This window comes from Xiphophorus maculatus, chromosome 12 (assembly GCF_002775205.1).
Source record: "Xiphophorus maculatus strain JP 163 A chromosome 12, X_maculatus-5.0-male, whole genome shotgun sequence".
Taxonomy (NCBI): domain Eukaryota; kingdom Metazoa; phylum Chordata; class Actinopteri; order Cyprinodontiformes; family Poeciliidae; genus Xiphophorus; species Xiphophorus maculatus.
In genome coordinates, this window is record NC_036454.1 from 19,797,646 (window position 1) to 19,813,426 (window position 15,781).

At 35.7% G+C, this 15,781-nt stretch overlaps 1 protein-coding gene across 1 annotated transcript in view; it reads right to left on the minus strand.

Annotated features, from left to right (window-relative positions):
• Positions 1-9,209: 9,209 nt before the first annotated feature.
• The window catches only part of edil3 (EGF like repeats and discoidin domains 3), a 143,840-nt gene continuing 137,268 nt past the window's right edge, over positions 9,210-15,781 (minus strand). The window contains 1 exon segment of the mRNA XM_023344053.1: positions 9,210-12,097. Within this exon segment, the coding sequence (XP_023199821.1) occupies positions 11,948-12,097 (150 nt within the window). The 3' untranslated portion in view covers positions 9,210-11,947.

Below are 15,781 nucleotides of genomic sequence, written 5' to 3' on the forward strand. Positions count from 1 at the left end.
TTGTTTTATTTTCAGTTCCTTACTTACGTAGAATGGCTACCTAGCTGGAGCAACGCTGCTCAGTTTTTATAGAACTGGAAAAAAACCCCAACCGGAGTATAAAGTGTAGCTCTGTAAGTAGCATAGCTCTGTGAAATGAAACTGTTTTGTAGTGAAGTAATGTTTGCAACCATTTCTGCTAATGTTAAGTTCTTTATCACTGAGCGTTTTTGGTTTATTTTAAACGCTAATTTAGTTTTCACTGAGAAATAAGTAATTGAAAGATCTCGCTGATTTCCGTGCATAATCGGTTAACGCTCTGCATGCAGGCTGGCTTTTTTAAATGGCCGATATCTGAACGAGCCAGTGGAGTTCCAGAAGCAGGAGGGTCCCGCCGCCATCTTTGTGACTCGGACTGAATCCTGGGAGGACGCAGAGGAACTGGTGCTGCTGGAGCTGGATGTGTTGGTTGGACAACAGTAAGCTTATTGAACAAAAAGGGGGCCCCCAGTTTAACTTTTTTTTCTTTCCACAAACTAGTCATTCATAAACACTTTTTTTAAAAACTGACAACTTATGTGCACATTGACTGAGCTGACTGACTGAACTATTATATTGAAGGACTAACTGGAATTTTATCCTTGGGGAAAAAAATGTTGAAGTGAGCTTTATTGCTACAGTTCAGAAAAGTACCCTGATTTTTGGGTGGATAATTTATTATTATTTTTTATTTGTTGGTAATTGGTGTTACCTGGAGTATTGTTTTTTGTTGGTGGGGGAAGGGGGAATAAACATGAGTTGTTTAAACTTCCATGTCACCCTATAAGTAACTTTACTACTGAATTCATTGCTAATTCGATTAAGGAGTGGTTACACACATATTCAGGCATACAAGCAAGATAAAAATTAAATTCTGCAAAACCTGTAAATGTAGTTCTTTTGAAGAAGCTGTGAATCATTTGAAGAGGTATTTTTGCTTGTAAAGCACAGTGTATTAAGTAAGTGAAAAATAAAATGGATAATTCTCATCATTGTGATTTGTCAAATTTAAGTTTATCTTCAAGTCTTATACCACTTCTAATTAATAACTTTGGAAAATGTAATTTGTAGTTTCTCTAGGAAGTCTCAAATGCATACATCTAGATATATTCAAGTCTCTGAGAACCATATTCTCTGTTTCTGAAACTTTCCGCCAGGCTCCAGGTATTGCCTGCAGTTCTGAATATTTTTGGACAGATTTCTGTTCAGGCATTATAATGGTTTGAAACAGGTGTCTCTCAGAGGCTCTTGACTATTAGTCGACAAGAACTGGAAGCTCACTGGAGGTTCACTCATGTATGTTTCATACACGGCAGCAAAGTTCTTGTCACCTCCATCTCCCAGAGTGGTCATCACCCATTTATCACTCATTCAATCTGGAAATAAGGATGTCATCTCCAGATGGCATGACATTTTAGTTATTTTTCTTTCCCTCACCTTACTATTCTGTTGTGTTTTCTATCCTTGTAAATCTATTGTTTTTAACATTTACTTCCCTTGCAATGTTAAAAATTTAGCAGAAAACATGAGAGACTGACACGTTTACAGTGTGAGGCTGCCAGTATCTAAAACCAGTTCCCAGGTTAAGAGTCAGAGCTGTCAAATCCACAAGTCTTCTCTTTTGGCAGAAATCTGGAGTTCTATTTTTGTTCCCTATCTGGTAGCTCTATGAAGAGTTAAAGCAAGAAATAAACAACACCTCCATAAAGTTCAGTGAAGAGATTCTAGGCAGTTGCTCTCCACATTTGGATGTAATTTATTTTCCTGGGTTCATCAGCTGCTCTCTTAAATGTACCTCATCATTAACACTGTCTCTATTCAGACCTTGTAAGTGCCTTTGGTGATTTAGATGTAAATGGATCAGCCTAACAACAACAACAATTCACACCTGGCGTCAAAGTCTGTCCTCACTGATCAGATCATGTTAGTGCAATAACATTCAACTAAATAGGTAAACGCATCCCATCAGCTAAGCAATAGATTCAGATAATCTGTCTATAATCACAGATAACTCAGTCACTTCCACTTTACCATTAAAATATAGCTATCACCTAATAAGAATAAAATTTGAATACTTTTTTGTCTAGAAGTAGTCATTCAACAACAGCTATACCATGCTAACTCTATATGCCTCAGGGGTTTTCCTCAGTCTTAATCATTACAGTTGCAGCTTGTCCAAAATAACTAAAACAAAAGCTCTTACTGGCATTGAAAAACACAATTGCAACATTTCACTCCCCATGTCTTTGGATTTGTTTCCTTTCTGTCACACAGTTTATTGCAAAGTTCTGCTGATTGTGGTTAATGCCTTAAATGGATCTTCAAAAGACACAGAGCCTTTAGAATTGCTACTTTGTATCTGTAAAAAAAAAAAAACAGTTGTCTAGTGCTCCTTCAATCCGTATCTTTATGTTTTGTCTATAAAACAGTTGGTACCTTTCAAACCAACTAATTTTTTAAATTGTCTTAAGTCTTCATGTCTCTTTATATGTTACTTAACTTTTTATTTTATATAAATTTTAGGCAGCAAAATGGAAATTTCTCTGAAGTAAAAATAATTTTTATTGACAAAGATCTTTCAGATTGTTGTTTTATTAAGTTTGATTTTCTCTCTTTGTCTTTTTAGCTCACATTAGATTTGGTTCTTGTTCTTAAATGATGTTGAATATGTAACAGTTAAAATGTTTTTCCCGTTTAGCTGTAGAACAAGAAGATTTTTTTATTTTTTACAAAGCCTCTTTGAAGGAATCAATATACTGTATTTTTGAAAAATCAGTAAATCCATTGGTCATGTATTTTTAAAAGACTGATGTGATTTCAGTGTTGAATAATAAAAAATACAGGAAGAAGTCAGAGTAAAGGTGGAGAAAACATATATGTGGAAACATGTTTCTATCAGTTCTCCCAGGCCTGCAGAGCCAAGATTAAAACCGGAGAACTACTTGCTGTGAGGTAACAGTGGTATCCAAGATGCCTAACAACCCCCTATAAGTCACAATCTGTTGATTTTTTTATTTTTAACACAAACACTCCTTCATACGCAGTTATACCTGAAACATATGTTTTCCATCTAGGGATCTACTTGAGAGAACAGTAGAGCCTTGAGCGAATAAAAGTGATTGCTATTGTTTCAAAGTGTTGAAGAAAGAAAATTTACATTTTCAGAAAGGTTTTATAAAATAATTTTTATCCTGAGCCTGTTTTTTTTCCCAAAACAAAAACACCTGTCTAAATTAAAGGGGTTATCTTTTAAAATTCAGGTCATTCAGAGGTTAAAACTACAGGTTTAAAGCTTCTTTTTACTAGGGAATGCTGAGGTTTTTGGAGGATGAGCATCAAACAGATGTCATATGGAAACCTTCGTTCAGCTGTGGGAGTTTGCTATGTGATTGTGTTGTACTTGCTCTCAGTCACCCTTATTTTGCATTTTCCAGTGTAGAGAAAACACTTCGCTCAGTTTGCTGATAAACAATAAGCTTGTAAGCCAGAATAACTGCTAAAATGCTAATGTTAGTTCAGAAAGTCACCTTACTGTCACCTTCTTTCTGTCCTTCAAAACTAAAACAGTATTTGTTTTCTATAAAAACAAACACAAAAATAATAACATCTTAAGATGTCTTTAACTTCTCAAAAAGTTGATTAGATATGTTTTGTTTGGTTATAATTATTTCAGAAGTTCTTCTATTTGTGTCCCCTGTACCTTACATTAATTCTGCAATTTCCAAAACGCTGACTAATGTAACAAAATGTAACATTTGTACATTGTGTGACAGAGGTTGAAAGCTCCAAAGAATAAAACATACTGTAGCTAAATACAGTATGTGCAGACTTCCTGTTATCAGCTGAAAGTCTTGCTCTTTCTGTCTCTTGCACCCTAAATTAAAAAAAACAATTTTTTTTAATTCCTTAATTTAATCAGGCTTTTACTACCAACATTTTCTTAATATGTCATAGAAAATACAGGTTCCATTTTAAAACCCCTCACTGATACTGTACAGCAATTCAATCATTCATTACCAAATTAAACACTCTTGAGTCTTGTCAACAACCCCACTAAAAATAATAACTTATTTTTCAGAGGATGCTGTTACTATTATAATTTTTTTTTGTAGCATTTCCTCATCACTTGAGATCACAAATTGCTTTCTACTAATTCATTTTAGCTACTAATGCTAGGTGTAGTTGTTCTGATCTCATGCCTTTTGTGGTGCTTTGCGGCAGGGTGTTTTAGCGGAAACCTCATATGATGAACCCTGAATAGTTTCATGCTTTCATGCTCTTTCTTAGCAATTATCATCTATTTTAAATGCTCTTAGGTACAACTGGAGCAAAAATAACATGTACCATTTTCACTAGGGGAAAAATTGTCCACACAAGACTGGCCCAGCTCTGTTAAAAATACCCCCCAAAGACTACACAAACAAGATAACATTATCACAGGACATGTGAAACCGGTTGGCCCTCAATACTCAATCCAAGAAATAGACAAATGCAAATGAATTTATCCCTTAAATTTAGGAGCACTGTTTACAGATTGAACAGTAGCAATGCTGTACTGTTCCAAATATAAAATGCAAGGGACCACCAAAGATTTCCCAGATGGGCCAGAACAATGACCAAGGTTGTCTCATGTAGTTGTTCCATGGAATAATAATATTACAAGTATAAGCATCAATATTTGGCCAATGGTTGATCATGGTGAAGCAGTGTCTGTGGTTATTTTCTTCTGTCAAACAGTCAATGACAGCTCTATAATTTACCAGTTTGTTTTCAGTCACTTGAAAGTAAAATTTATAATTAATGCTTTTATCCCTCTTAGGATTGTGAAATGTATGTCTTCAGTGTATGTGATAAATTGGATGGTCTTAAAAGAAATGGGGATGGAGGGAAAATTCAAATGCCTCTCAGAAAGGTATTCTAATATTTTATTCCCACACTATGCCACAAAGCAGTGTACAGAGTGAAAAGGAGTTTTTAGTGTACAGTCCTCTCCGGTGTTGCTGACCATCTGTTTAGACAGGTTGTTGTTGTTGGTTGGGAAAAGGAGAGAAGGAATCTGAGCTTGTTCCTGAACTGAACCTGTTGGAGAATGTGTTCACTTCATTTGCTGTGTTCAGATTCCCATCTGTCTGATCCTATTTTTGCTTGAAGCCTGTAATCTTCTTCATCCTTGACCAAGCACCTCTGATATTGTTCCCTTGTAGTTTGTTCTTTTGCTTCTTCCTGTAATTCTCTTTGCTGTCTCCAATCTTGACTTTGAGCTGTTTCTGTATTCTCCTTAATAATTCTCTCTATCCCTCCTTGAAGACATTTTTTTTCTTGTTTAACAGTTCCTTCAGAACTCGGGTGATCCACGGTTTAGCACAAAGGTGTCGGGGTGTTCTGGTGGGGATTGTGTCCACAAGAAGTGTATATAGTTGGTGTTATGACTGTCTCAGTTTCATGATGAAAATGGGAGACCATGCCACGAAGGAATATTTACTAAAGATCAATAATAAGGTAAATAAAAACTACAATGGAGTGGGAATGCTAGAATCAGTGGTGTAATGCAAACACATGTATTTGAGTGTTGGGATGCAAAAAATAAAAATAAACTCAAATGTGCATGAGGAGGAGATGAGGCTCAGCAACAGAGCAGAATGCCATGCATCATGCTCTGGCAGAGCAGAGAGAGAGCCTGGAGAGAGACCGGAAGGAGGAAATGGAATGAGGTTCCGATCCATAGCACAATAACCTGAACAAGAAGGAAATAAAAAGGGTAGGCACACAACCCAGCCCACAAGGCTTAGCTCTGTAGGAGTTACACACTCAGTCATGGCAGTGATGTCCTCTTCATATGGCTGGCAAAGAGAAATCCAGTCTGTAGCCTCAAAACTACCCTGCAGGGCTTCTTCAGCTTCTTCTGACCACTTTCTCACTGTCCTTTTTCTTCACAGGTTATCTCTGAATATTTGTTCATATTGTGAGCATAGAAAAACAAGATTGTGATCTGATTTTCCCAGAGGAGCTCTTGCATTGGAGATATATGAATCCTTGACATTTGCTTAAAACAATTCCAATACCTTGTTTTCTCTGGTGGAGCAGCTGACAAATTGTTGAAACATTGGTAGCTTAGCAGAGAGTGAGGCATGGTTAAAATCACCAGATATTGCCATGTACGCATTGATATGTTGGATATGTTACGACAACTGAACAGATGATGCATTATTGGCAACAGCTGAGGGTGAAATGAATGTGGTTGCCCAAATAACACTGGTGAATGCGCTTGGTAAATAATATGGATGAAAACTTACTGCAAAGAATTCACTGTTTGGACTCCACAAACGACACTTCACAGTAGCATATCCTGGATGACACCAACTGTTACTGATGAGCACTGCTAGTCCACTTCTGTAAAACACTTACTACTGCATTCCTGATATCTGTCAGAACTTGGAGTTCATCCAACTTGACAGCCAACAATCTTATGTTGCCCATTATAATTGATGGGAGAGGCAATTTGAACGTCCTCCCTCTTGTTCTCCTCCATGCTCCTGCTGTGCATTCATAATGCCTCCTTTTCAACTCGTCTGAGTCTTCTTGCTTTAAATTCATTTAAATTTTTGCAATAGTAATTAGCTGATCCTTGTAAACCATTTTGTTGTTATAATTACATATCATCCTAACAAATGAGCAGAGTAAAAAAATAAATATTTGCAAATGTCTACCCAGGTGGACAGCATCTAAACCCAGAGAGAATAATTGTCACAACATTTAATTTTCTTGCTAGAAACACAGAAATCAAAGCTTTAAAGAAGAAAAAAATTTGGGATCTAGGTAACAGATCAATGCAAACATGCAGCTACCCTGAGAGACGCAATTCTAGAATTGAATCAGACAAAAATCATGGCCTTTAACCAGGTTGTGGAGCTGTGGACTCAATTTTTTATTTATGTGGAGTTTCAGTAGAGGTCACAAGAGCTTGATTGTACAGTCCACATGTGTTTTGTGGGTTTGGTAAAAATCTATGACCATGACCTTGCTGGAGGATTCTTGGTGCTGGGTTGGTTTTATGAGCTACCTAGTCTCTGGATCATCAAGTTGTGTTACATTCTGTGCTTACATCAAGTTAGTTTACGGAGCAGGATCTTTGTGCTAATTACACCGATCTCCTTTCCACAAAAATGCACTTCAGGTGCTCTATTCTTTGCTTGAACTTACTGCCTTTCTATCACAGCTCTGACTGCTAATTAGATTGAATTTCAGCCATCACAGATTTGCATGTTTTAATAATACCACAGTGTAAATGGAGTGAGCTGATAACTAAGTGGCAGAGAAGAATTAGCAAAGTTCACATTTTAAGGTGATAATGGTTTTGCAACTGCAATAATTTATAAATGCCTGATAACCACTTACAAAACTGAGATAATCTGTAAAGTAAGATAGTTTATTATGCACAAGACCAAAAACAGTTTATTGATTATAAAAGTACCTAAAATCATCTACAAAAGGCAACATTGTTAATATCACCCCCGTTCTTAGTCAAACAAGATTTTTTTAACACTCCCCATGATTATTATCTATATCTTATTGGAACAATAAAATCAAAAGCCACTACTGTAATTCTTTAACAGCAGCAAATGAACAAAAAAAAATTACATTTGAAGCCAAGTTTTACGTTTCAGTTTTATTTTTCTATTGATGTTCCCTTGCACCTCAAGTAGCTGCATTGATACATAGTTGTAGGTGCAAATTGACAATGGGGAAGGAAAAAAGAAGATTATTTTAAAAAATTATTCTGCTTTTTATATACAGTACCATGCAAGTATTAGACCTATATTCATAACTTTACCACATACAACAGCATAGCCACAAACTTCAGTGTTTTTATTAGCATTTATTTTGAGACATCAACACAAAGTATTTATTTTTTTAAGAGGAAGGGAATGTTACTTGCTCTAATCGAAACCACAACATTGTATATTTGGCTGAATGTTTCGTTGCATTGTACTGTGCCAGTCACAAGTCTGTGTATTCAGGGTAGTGTACAGTGTTAGTGTACATAGCACTAAAAATAAAATTTTTGTATCAGAGATTTCTTCCATGTTTGTGGTACCCCCACTCTTTCCCCAAACCCAGGACGCCACACATGGCTCAAGGCAACCTGTAAATATGACTTCTTAAGCCTCTCTTTGTGCCACTTTTTCATGAGGTCTAGATTTGTTGAGTGAACAGATAATAATTGTATAGTTGACAGTCTCTCCCCTAAGCTTTTTTGATTTGTGCTGTCCTTGCCTGGCCTGTCAGTTTAGGTGGACGGCCCTGTCTTGGGAGGTGTGCAGCTGTGCAGTTCTCTATTTTAAGATGATGGATTGAACGGCGCACTATGAGTGTTAAGTGGTCTCTGTAAATTGCTATTAGGTGTGTGGTTGTTTGTCCTATGTATCTCTGTGTTGCCCTGAGATGGACTGGTGATTTGTCCAGGGTGATCTCTGCCTCTCTCCCAATGACTGAGTGAGGTGCAGCTATTACGCAGTACTTTGTGTTGGCCTATCAGAGAAAAACTCAATAAAATACATGGAAGTTTGTGTTTTGCACAAAATTTGAAGAAAAAAAGTATGAATAGATTTTCAATTAACTTTACTAAAGGGATGACCAGGTACGTTATCAAGTTAAAACAAGAGTCAACACTATTTTCACACATATGTTTTTATTTGTCAAACTGAAAGAGTTTGTTTGAAGCAACATTTTTTTTTTACTGTACAGTCTCTCCCCCCTATATGCAGGCTTAAACCTAACCAGTTTTCAAACTGCTTACTTTTCTAGATGTAGACATAGGAGGTAAGAAACAATTTGTGAACAGATAACACAGAAATACAAAGACAGCATGGCTTCTCACTTTGCTTCCATTTTGAACATGTTAAATGAAGTTTTACAATGTGCAAGACAAACTGACAGGAGGTGTAAAGTAAAAAGGAGTTACACTGCAGATATATATGAAGAAAGATTGTGTGGTGTGGACATCTTTGTTATACTGCACTGTTTTCATTTGTACATCATGCAAACGTCCTGAAAACTTTGTAACAGCCCTGCTCCACCATACATGCTGAAAGTAAAAGCCGGTTACAAAGATTGATCAGTGCAGATTTTGGCCACAACAGTTATTTGGCAATAAAGCGTTTACGGATCACAATTTAAATAGCCAAAAAAAATTGTGAGACACAATTAATGCATTTATTCTCTGCCCACAAACCTACAGAGTGTCAGTCACTGATTCACACTAAGAACAGTTTTCACACAATGACAATCTACAGCAAAGGCGTTCAGTGTAACTTACACAAGTGAATTGTTCAAAATCACTCCTTTTATATCAGCGACATTACAGAGTAGAAGGGTATCCCACAAGTGTCTTATATACTGTGTATGCTGGGATCAGCTCCACTTTTCCAACTTATTACAAACATTATTGGTAGATTTTTTTACTTCAAAAAAAATTTCCCGGTACAAAACCACACTACATAAATCTTATTGAAATTTTGCACTTGTGCTCTTGATTATTTTAGAACAGACTTAAGTAGGAAAATGTTTGGAGTCAATTTTAACTTGCAGGTTTTCTGATGAAATAATGTAAACAACTGTGGTCATTAGAGAAAAACATGCAGACAAATTATTTGGCTGTTGAGAGAAATTTTGAGAGCCGACGAACCATAAATCAAATCATATGTGACACATATCTGAATATAGCACTCAATAATTTTGACAGACCAACTTTTAACCATAGAATAGCCTACAAAGCTTATTTATCTACCCAACCAGAAAAAGCGACTTTATGTAGAAAAAAAACCCATTATAAATGTTAAAGAAACAATCACACTGTTTCCTAACTTGCAAGATATTTTGTCACATAATAAAAAATGGTGTCTATGCCTATCAAAAAGTAGAGAAATGAAAACCATCTTCTGAAACATCAAGCTCTGTCCAATTTCTGAAGTACATTATATGTTTTCCATATGATGAGTCTCCATTTTGTACAGTCTATTGGGATAAATGGTGTAAAATTTAAGTTCTGATGGTGCAGAGTAATTTAATTTTGCTGCGATGTATCATCACAATTTTTAAAGTTATACTTATTGATTATCTACCCATTTTTGAATGAAATTTCATTACTTTATACAAAATCTGTGAGTACCCCCAATTGGTCAAATAATTGTTAGCTTAATTAATAAAAACAGGTCTGACCCAATACTGAGAGCCTCTCACCTCAGTCTGAAAAGGTGAGTGAATCTTTGTTAGTGCAGACTGAATTTCTTCAACGTAACGTAGTATGAAAATAAGTAATAACTGCAGCTATTTAGGACCTACAGTATGTATGTATGGTATGTATGCTGCCTGGTCCTTTGTGAAAACCATGACAGCCTTTCTTAGTTGGAGATCTCGCAGTATGTATATGTGGGAAACTGATGCTGTAATAGTGTTGTTTAACCCAAAGCAGTGCATCTCTTGTGAAATGCAAATCAAATACAAAAGAGTGCAACAAAGTTATAGGGTTTTGACACGACTGGTGTTATAGCACATCTGTAAAGCCTATGTAATTATTTTATGTAGTTTTGTGTCCTGCAAGCATGACTTTACATAAAGGTACAGTTTTTAACACAAAACCTTAATACTTAGGTACCCTGCAATAAACACCAGAGTTCTCTATTGTTAGTATAGCCCATCATCAATGTTCGAGCAAATTACACACTTTTAATAACGCAGTCTGCATTTGTTTTCTTTTGAAAATTAGCAAATTAATATTTTTTTCATTATAAGACATAAAAAACTTTACTATTTGATGTATGTACATTATGCTGATGACTTCAGTAATTTCTTTCCCTCATCTGCTATTTTCTATGTACAATAAATTTGTAGTATGCCTAGCTGGCCACTTGAACATTATTCAAGTGGTTATATATGTGGGAGTATTGTGAATGATATCTATCCTGAGCTTTTGAATCAAATCATCTTAGATCTTCAAGACAACGTGAGGACATTACAACATATTCCATAAATCTGACAATAGAGTAGAAAAAAGGAATGAGCACATAGGATAACGTTTTAGAAAAAGACCAGCTATAATCAGAAATAGGGAGCAATAAATCAGATAAATAAATAAAGCCCGTAAGCTTCAGTGTCAGTGCTGCAGTAAAACGCTTTACCCGCAGTGTTTGCTTGTTGTCTCAAAGCACTAATCTTTATAAGTGTAATGTGTCAGAACTATTTAAAAATGCACATAAAAATAGGTCCCTAATTCAAAGCTATTTGCTCTCAGGACTGGAGGTTTTTCATGATTTGTCGTAATATACATTTATAATTCACGTACCATGCAGTTTCTTAATCTTTTACATATAATACAAGTGTGTTAATAATATTGTGATGAATGTTTTCCTTTGAGGGTATTCATGACTTGAAGGGGGTTCAATTATGAAATTAAAAACATGTTTTATTATATTTTCTTCCTTGAACAGTTTAGTCATGATACAAAGTCGGTTAATAATGTCCCATGAAGCACGACAGACAGTTTTAACGTCTTTGTTAAAAAGTGACACTGTACAATAGCCTCCACAGTAAAACCACAGTGAGACCCCATTCTGACCCCTAACCCTGACCCAAATATCTTACAGAAGTTCATTCCAAACAGGATGGCAATTCTTGAGAGGAATAAAAAGACAAAGATCACGCTTTTAAGTAGGAAACTGAAACAGTGAAACGGGAGGCAGGTTTGAAATCATTGTACAAAAGAACTAACAAGACCCTACCACAACCTATATGCTTATTCCTTGAAAAAAAATATTGGAAATTAATTTCTTTTTACAGGTTGAACAGTTTATTTTTGAGCAACTGCTTGATAGATTCCAGTATTCCTAAGAAGAGGGGGAAAATGGACAGAAAGATGGAGAAGGGAGAGACATCACTCTTGCTCTGTGCATCCCAGTATTTCTACACGCAAAGTGATCCTGCCGTACCACGACCAGGGAAGGATCCGCACAAACCGAGCGTAGACTGGGGGATCTATCACATTCTTTCTGTGTGTGTCGTTGTCAAAGTTCCCCTGGAATACCTGAAAGAGAAGGCAACATGGGGTTAGACGTACTAACTGTACTGTTCAGTATGTGCGCTTAAAAATATATACAGTACAGACCAAAAGTTTGGACACAGTTTAGAATAGAATTACTTTATTCATCCCAGCAGGGAAATTACTTCGCAGTTACAGCATAGAGACAAGACACCCAACATTTATGACAAGTCATTTTAGTTCAATGAGTTTCCTTTATTTTCATGACTATTGACATTGTAGATTCACACTGAAAGCATCAAAACTATGAATAACACATGTGGAAATATGCACTAAACAAAAAAGTGTAAAACAACTGAAAATGCCCCTTATATTCTAGTTTCTTCAAAGTAGCAACCTTTTGCTGTGATTACTGCTTTGCACACACTCTGCATTTTCTTGATGAGCTTCAAGAGGTAGTCACCTGAAATGGTTTTCACTTCATAGGTGAGTCCTGTCAGGTTAATAAGTGGGATTTCTTGCCTTATAAATAGTCATGAAAATACAGAAAACCCATTGAATTAGAAGGTGTGTCCAAACTTTTGGTCTGTACTGTATGTATGTATATAATTTTTAAAAAATTACCACAAATCACTCTGGTGAATCTGTGTTAGTTTTTCAACTGAATTACAAAAATGTAGCTCTTTAATAATACTTAAGTTTACTGAGATGCACCTACAGTATATGTTTTAATGACATTTTTATGTGCTGACCATATTCATCATCTCCGTGCAACACATTTTCTTCCTCATCCATGTCATGCAAACTATCTTTACATAGTCCCTTTCTAAATTTATGAATATTCCCTTTAATAAATCTTTTAAAAAATAGTTTAACGTTTGACCATCCTAATACATATTCACCACACAGGGACACAAGCTCTCTGGTTTATTATTAAAAGGTTCAATGTGTGCTTAATGAGAGCAAGATGAAGTACATTAGAAATAAGTGCATCTGCAGGGGGTGCTTCATTCAAGAATCTGATAATGTCAATTTAACACTTATTATTATGCCTGTGTAATTGGGATGTAATAGGATTCAGTCTGGTGTGGAATAGAAAAGCAGTGGGATAAATCCAAACAGGTGCTGAAAACTGGGATTTACATATTTTGACTTCATTTTAGGCTAATTCCCTTTCAAATATTCATAAGAGCATGAGAAATTTGGCAGAACGGTGATTCAGATTTTGTGTGGTTAGAGCGAATAATCGTAAAGTGTGGAGCATATTTTGCACTTCAACTGTTAAAATAATAAAAAAAAGATAAGAAAAAAAAAATCAAATTAAACCTGTCAAAAGATTTGTGGATGAGTTCTAGTGGATTATAGCCTGGGAGAAAATATCTAAATTCCCTCAGGCTCACCAAAATCAACACTTGTAAAAATTTAAAGATGGGATAAAGTCCTTTGGGAATTGAGTAAAACTTAAAAAAGTATACATTTCTGCAAAGATTTGTCAACACAGCTGGTTCAACAGTTGCCAAAAGTTTGCATTTTGTATGACTTAAAATACTTATCTGAAATTATTGTGTAAAAAGCTTTCTGCAGATCTAAAATGCTGTAAAAATGCTAATAAAAGTTCAATGGAGATGTTGTGCTTCTCCAATTTTAACATCTCTTCTCCAGCTCGCTATTAAATCCAAAATCTATTTTTAAATTACTCTTTATTAAAAGCTGTGAATATATTTGCTATTTCGCTCACAGATCAGATTTACTGGTGGCTATGAACACAGGGGCCAGTGCCTGCATAGGACTGGCCCTGGCTCCTGTTATGACCCTGTACTGAAGAGATGATACTAAATCAGTTTTTTATATTTGCTGGCACAGAAACTGTAATTATTTGCTCCCATGGAACCATTAAACTTTCTACCGTCACAGTTTTCCTTCAACAATGAATACAAAACTAAGGTGTTGCACTTTTAGGTTTAGCCGTATTGAGATAGGTCCACAATTTTTATCTGCTAGATCAGAGCTCTGCAACCTTCAGCTCAGGAGCTGCAAGTGGAACTTAATATATGAAACATTTAAACATTGCAAAGTATTTTTGTTTCATTTTTTTGTGCTATGCCCCCATGAAAAAACACTGGTGCCACCCTGAGACTGACTAAATTTGGTCTAGAACAGCCACTGCTGGTGGTTTGCCTAAACGCAAACTAAGAGGTTGCAGAACAAGCTCTCAATTTTTGTCTTTGATACAAAAACCCATTAGGTTTTTGGGTTTTAGTGGGTCTAAAACCCAAAGATTTTGGGGCCACTGTAGCTTGAAATATCTTCATAAATAGGCTGTGATATGAAAAATAGTTTAGCTGTGAAACACTTTTATTGACTCTTTAGTTGTGGATTCTTTGGAAGTAGGTGACATGATGTAACTGTCAAGATTTTAAAGGTTTTTACTTTCAAATGAGCGGTGCAAGTTTCTATTGTTTTGGTCTGAGAAACATTGTAAACAACATGCAGCTTCATAAATGTTATTGTTTTTATGTTTTCAACAACTTTAGGTCACACTATTTTTTACATATACTTTTCATCATAATCGTTCTGCCGTGTCAAATTCAGCTTGTCAGATTATTTATATCTAAGCAAGAAAACATCATCACAATCTGCTCTCGTTTCTTCCTCTTCATCCCTTATGCAGGTGCTCTTATGCTTTGCTGTTTATATTTAGATGCTAAGCATGCAGATAATTATGCATTGTGACATTCTGCGCAAATACAGCTACAGACATTTTAATTTCCCTTGTATTTTACCAATGTTTTTTTCAAATGTAACTAAAAAGGTATACTCCATATAAATGACATAACTTCCACTGAGTTTCAACTTTAAAAGTGTAACTTCTTCAATGATTCACTACCCAAATAGAATTAATACCATTTGCATTAAGTCTATTTCCCCCCAAATAAATTGGGATTAGATTTTAGGTAAAATACAGCAAACTGCCCACAAATACAAGGTAAACTTTTAGACTACTGTTTTCTGAACAACTACGTAAATTTACTGCATTTATTTCCACTCAAAACAACCAAGTAAGAGCCGAGTCATTACAGGCCTAGGAAAGGTCTCCGATGCCTAGAAGCCCACATGATAGCACCCTGACCTAATTAGTGTCGATTGAACTGGACCTGGTCCATTTTGAAAAGAAGCAGGGCTTAAAAGAGCTCTCAATATCCCATAGAGCGTGACATTTACTATGACAGTCTTTAATTAATCATCAGATCTAATGAAAAGTCATACTCGCTATAAAAAAAAGCACATATTTAAGAGGACCTGCCCTGTGTAACATAGTTAAGGCTTGATGTAGCATACTTACATTAAGTCTTATTTAATACTATGAAAACATATGCACAACATTTGCACTGATAATTCATATTATGATAAGCAAAGGTATGTTTGTTTTAAGTCTTTGGTGGTGTAAGGTGTAAAATGAGTCACACGGAGCATCGCCATGACTGTAAGGTGACATGTCTGGGATATCAAAGCACAGAATGAAGGGCCTGACAGCAATAAAACCTGCAGATCCTTGAAATATGACAAGGTCCTTTCCTAGACTGTCTGGAGACGTGCACAGTATCAGAAGCAATGTCTATAAAATAGATTCTCTCCAGACAGATACGTGAAAAATGACAACATAAGATAATGAGAACAGAAGTGAGGGAGATAAAGACAGTTATAAACAATAGCAAATTAGAAAGTATT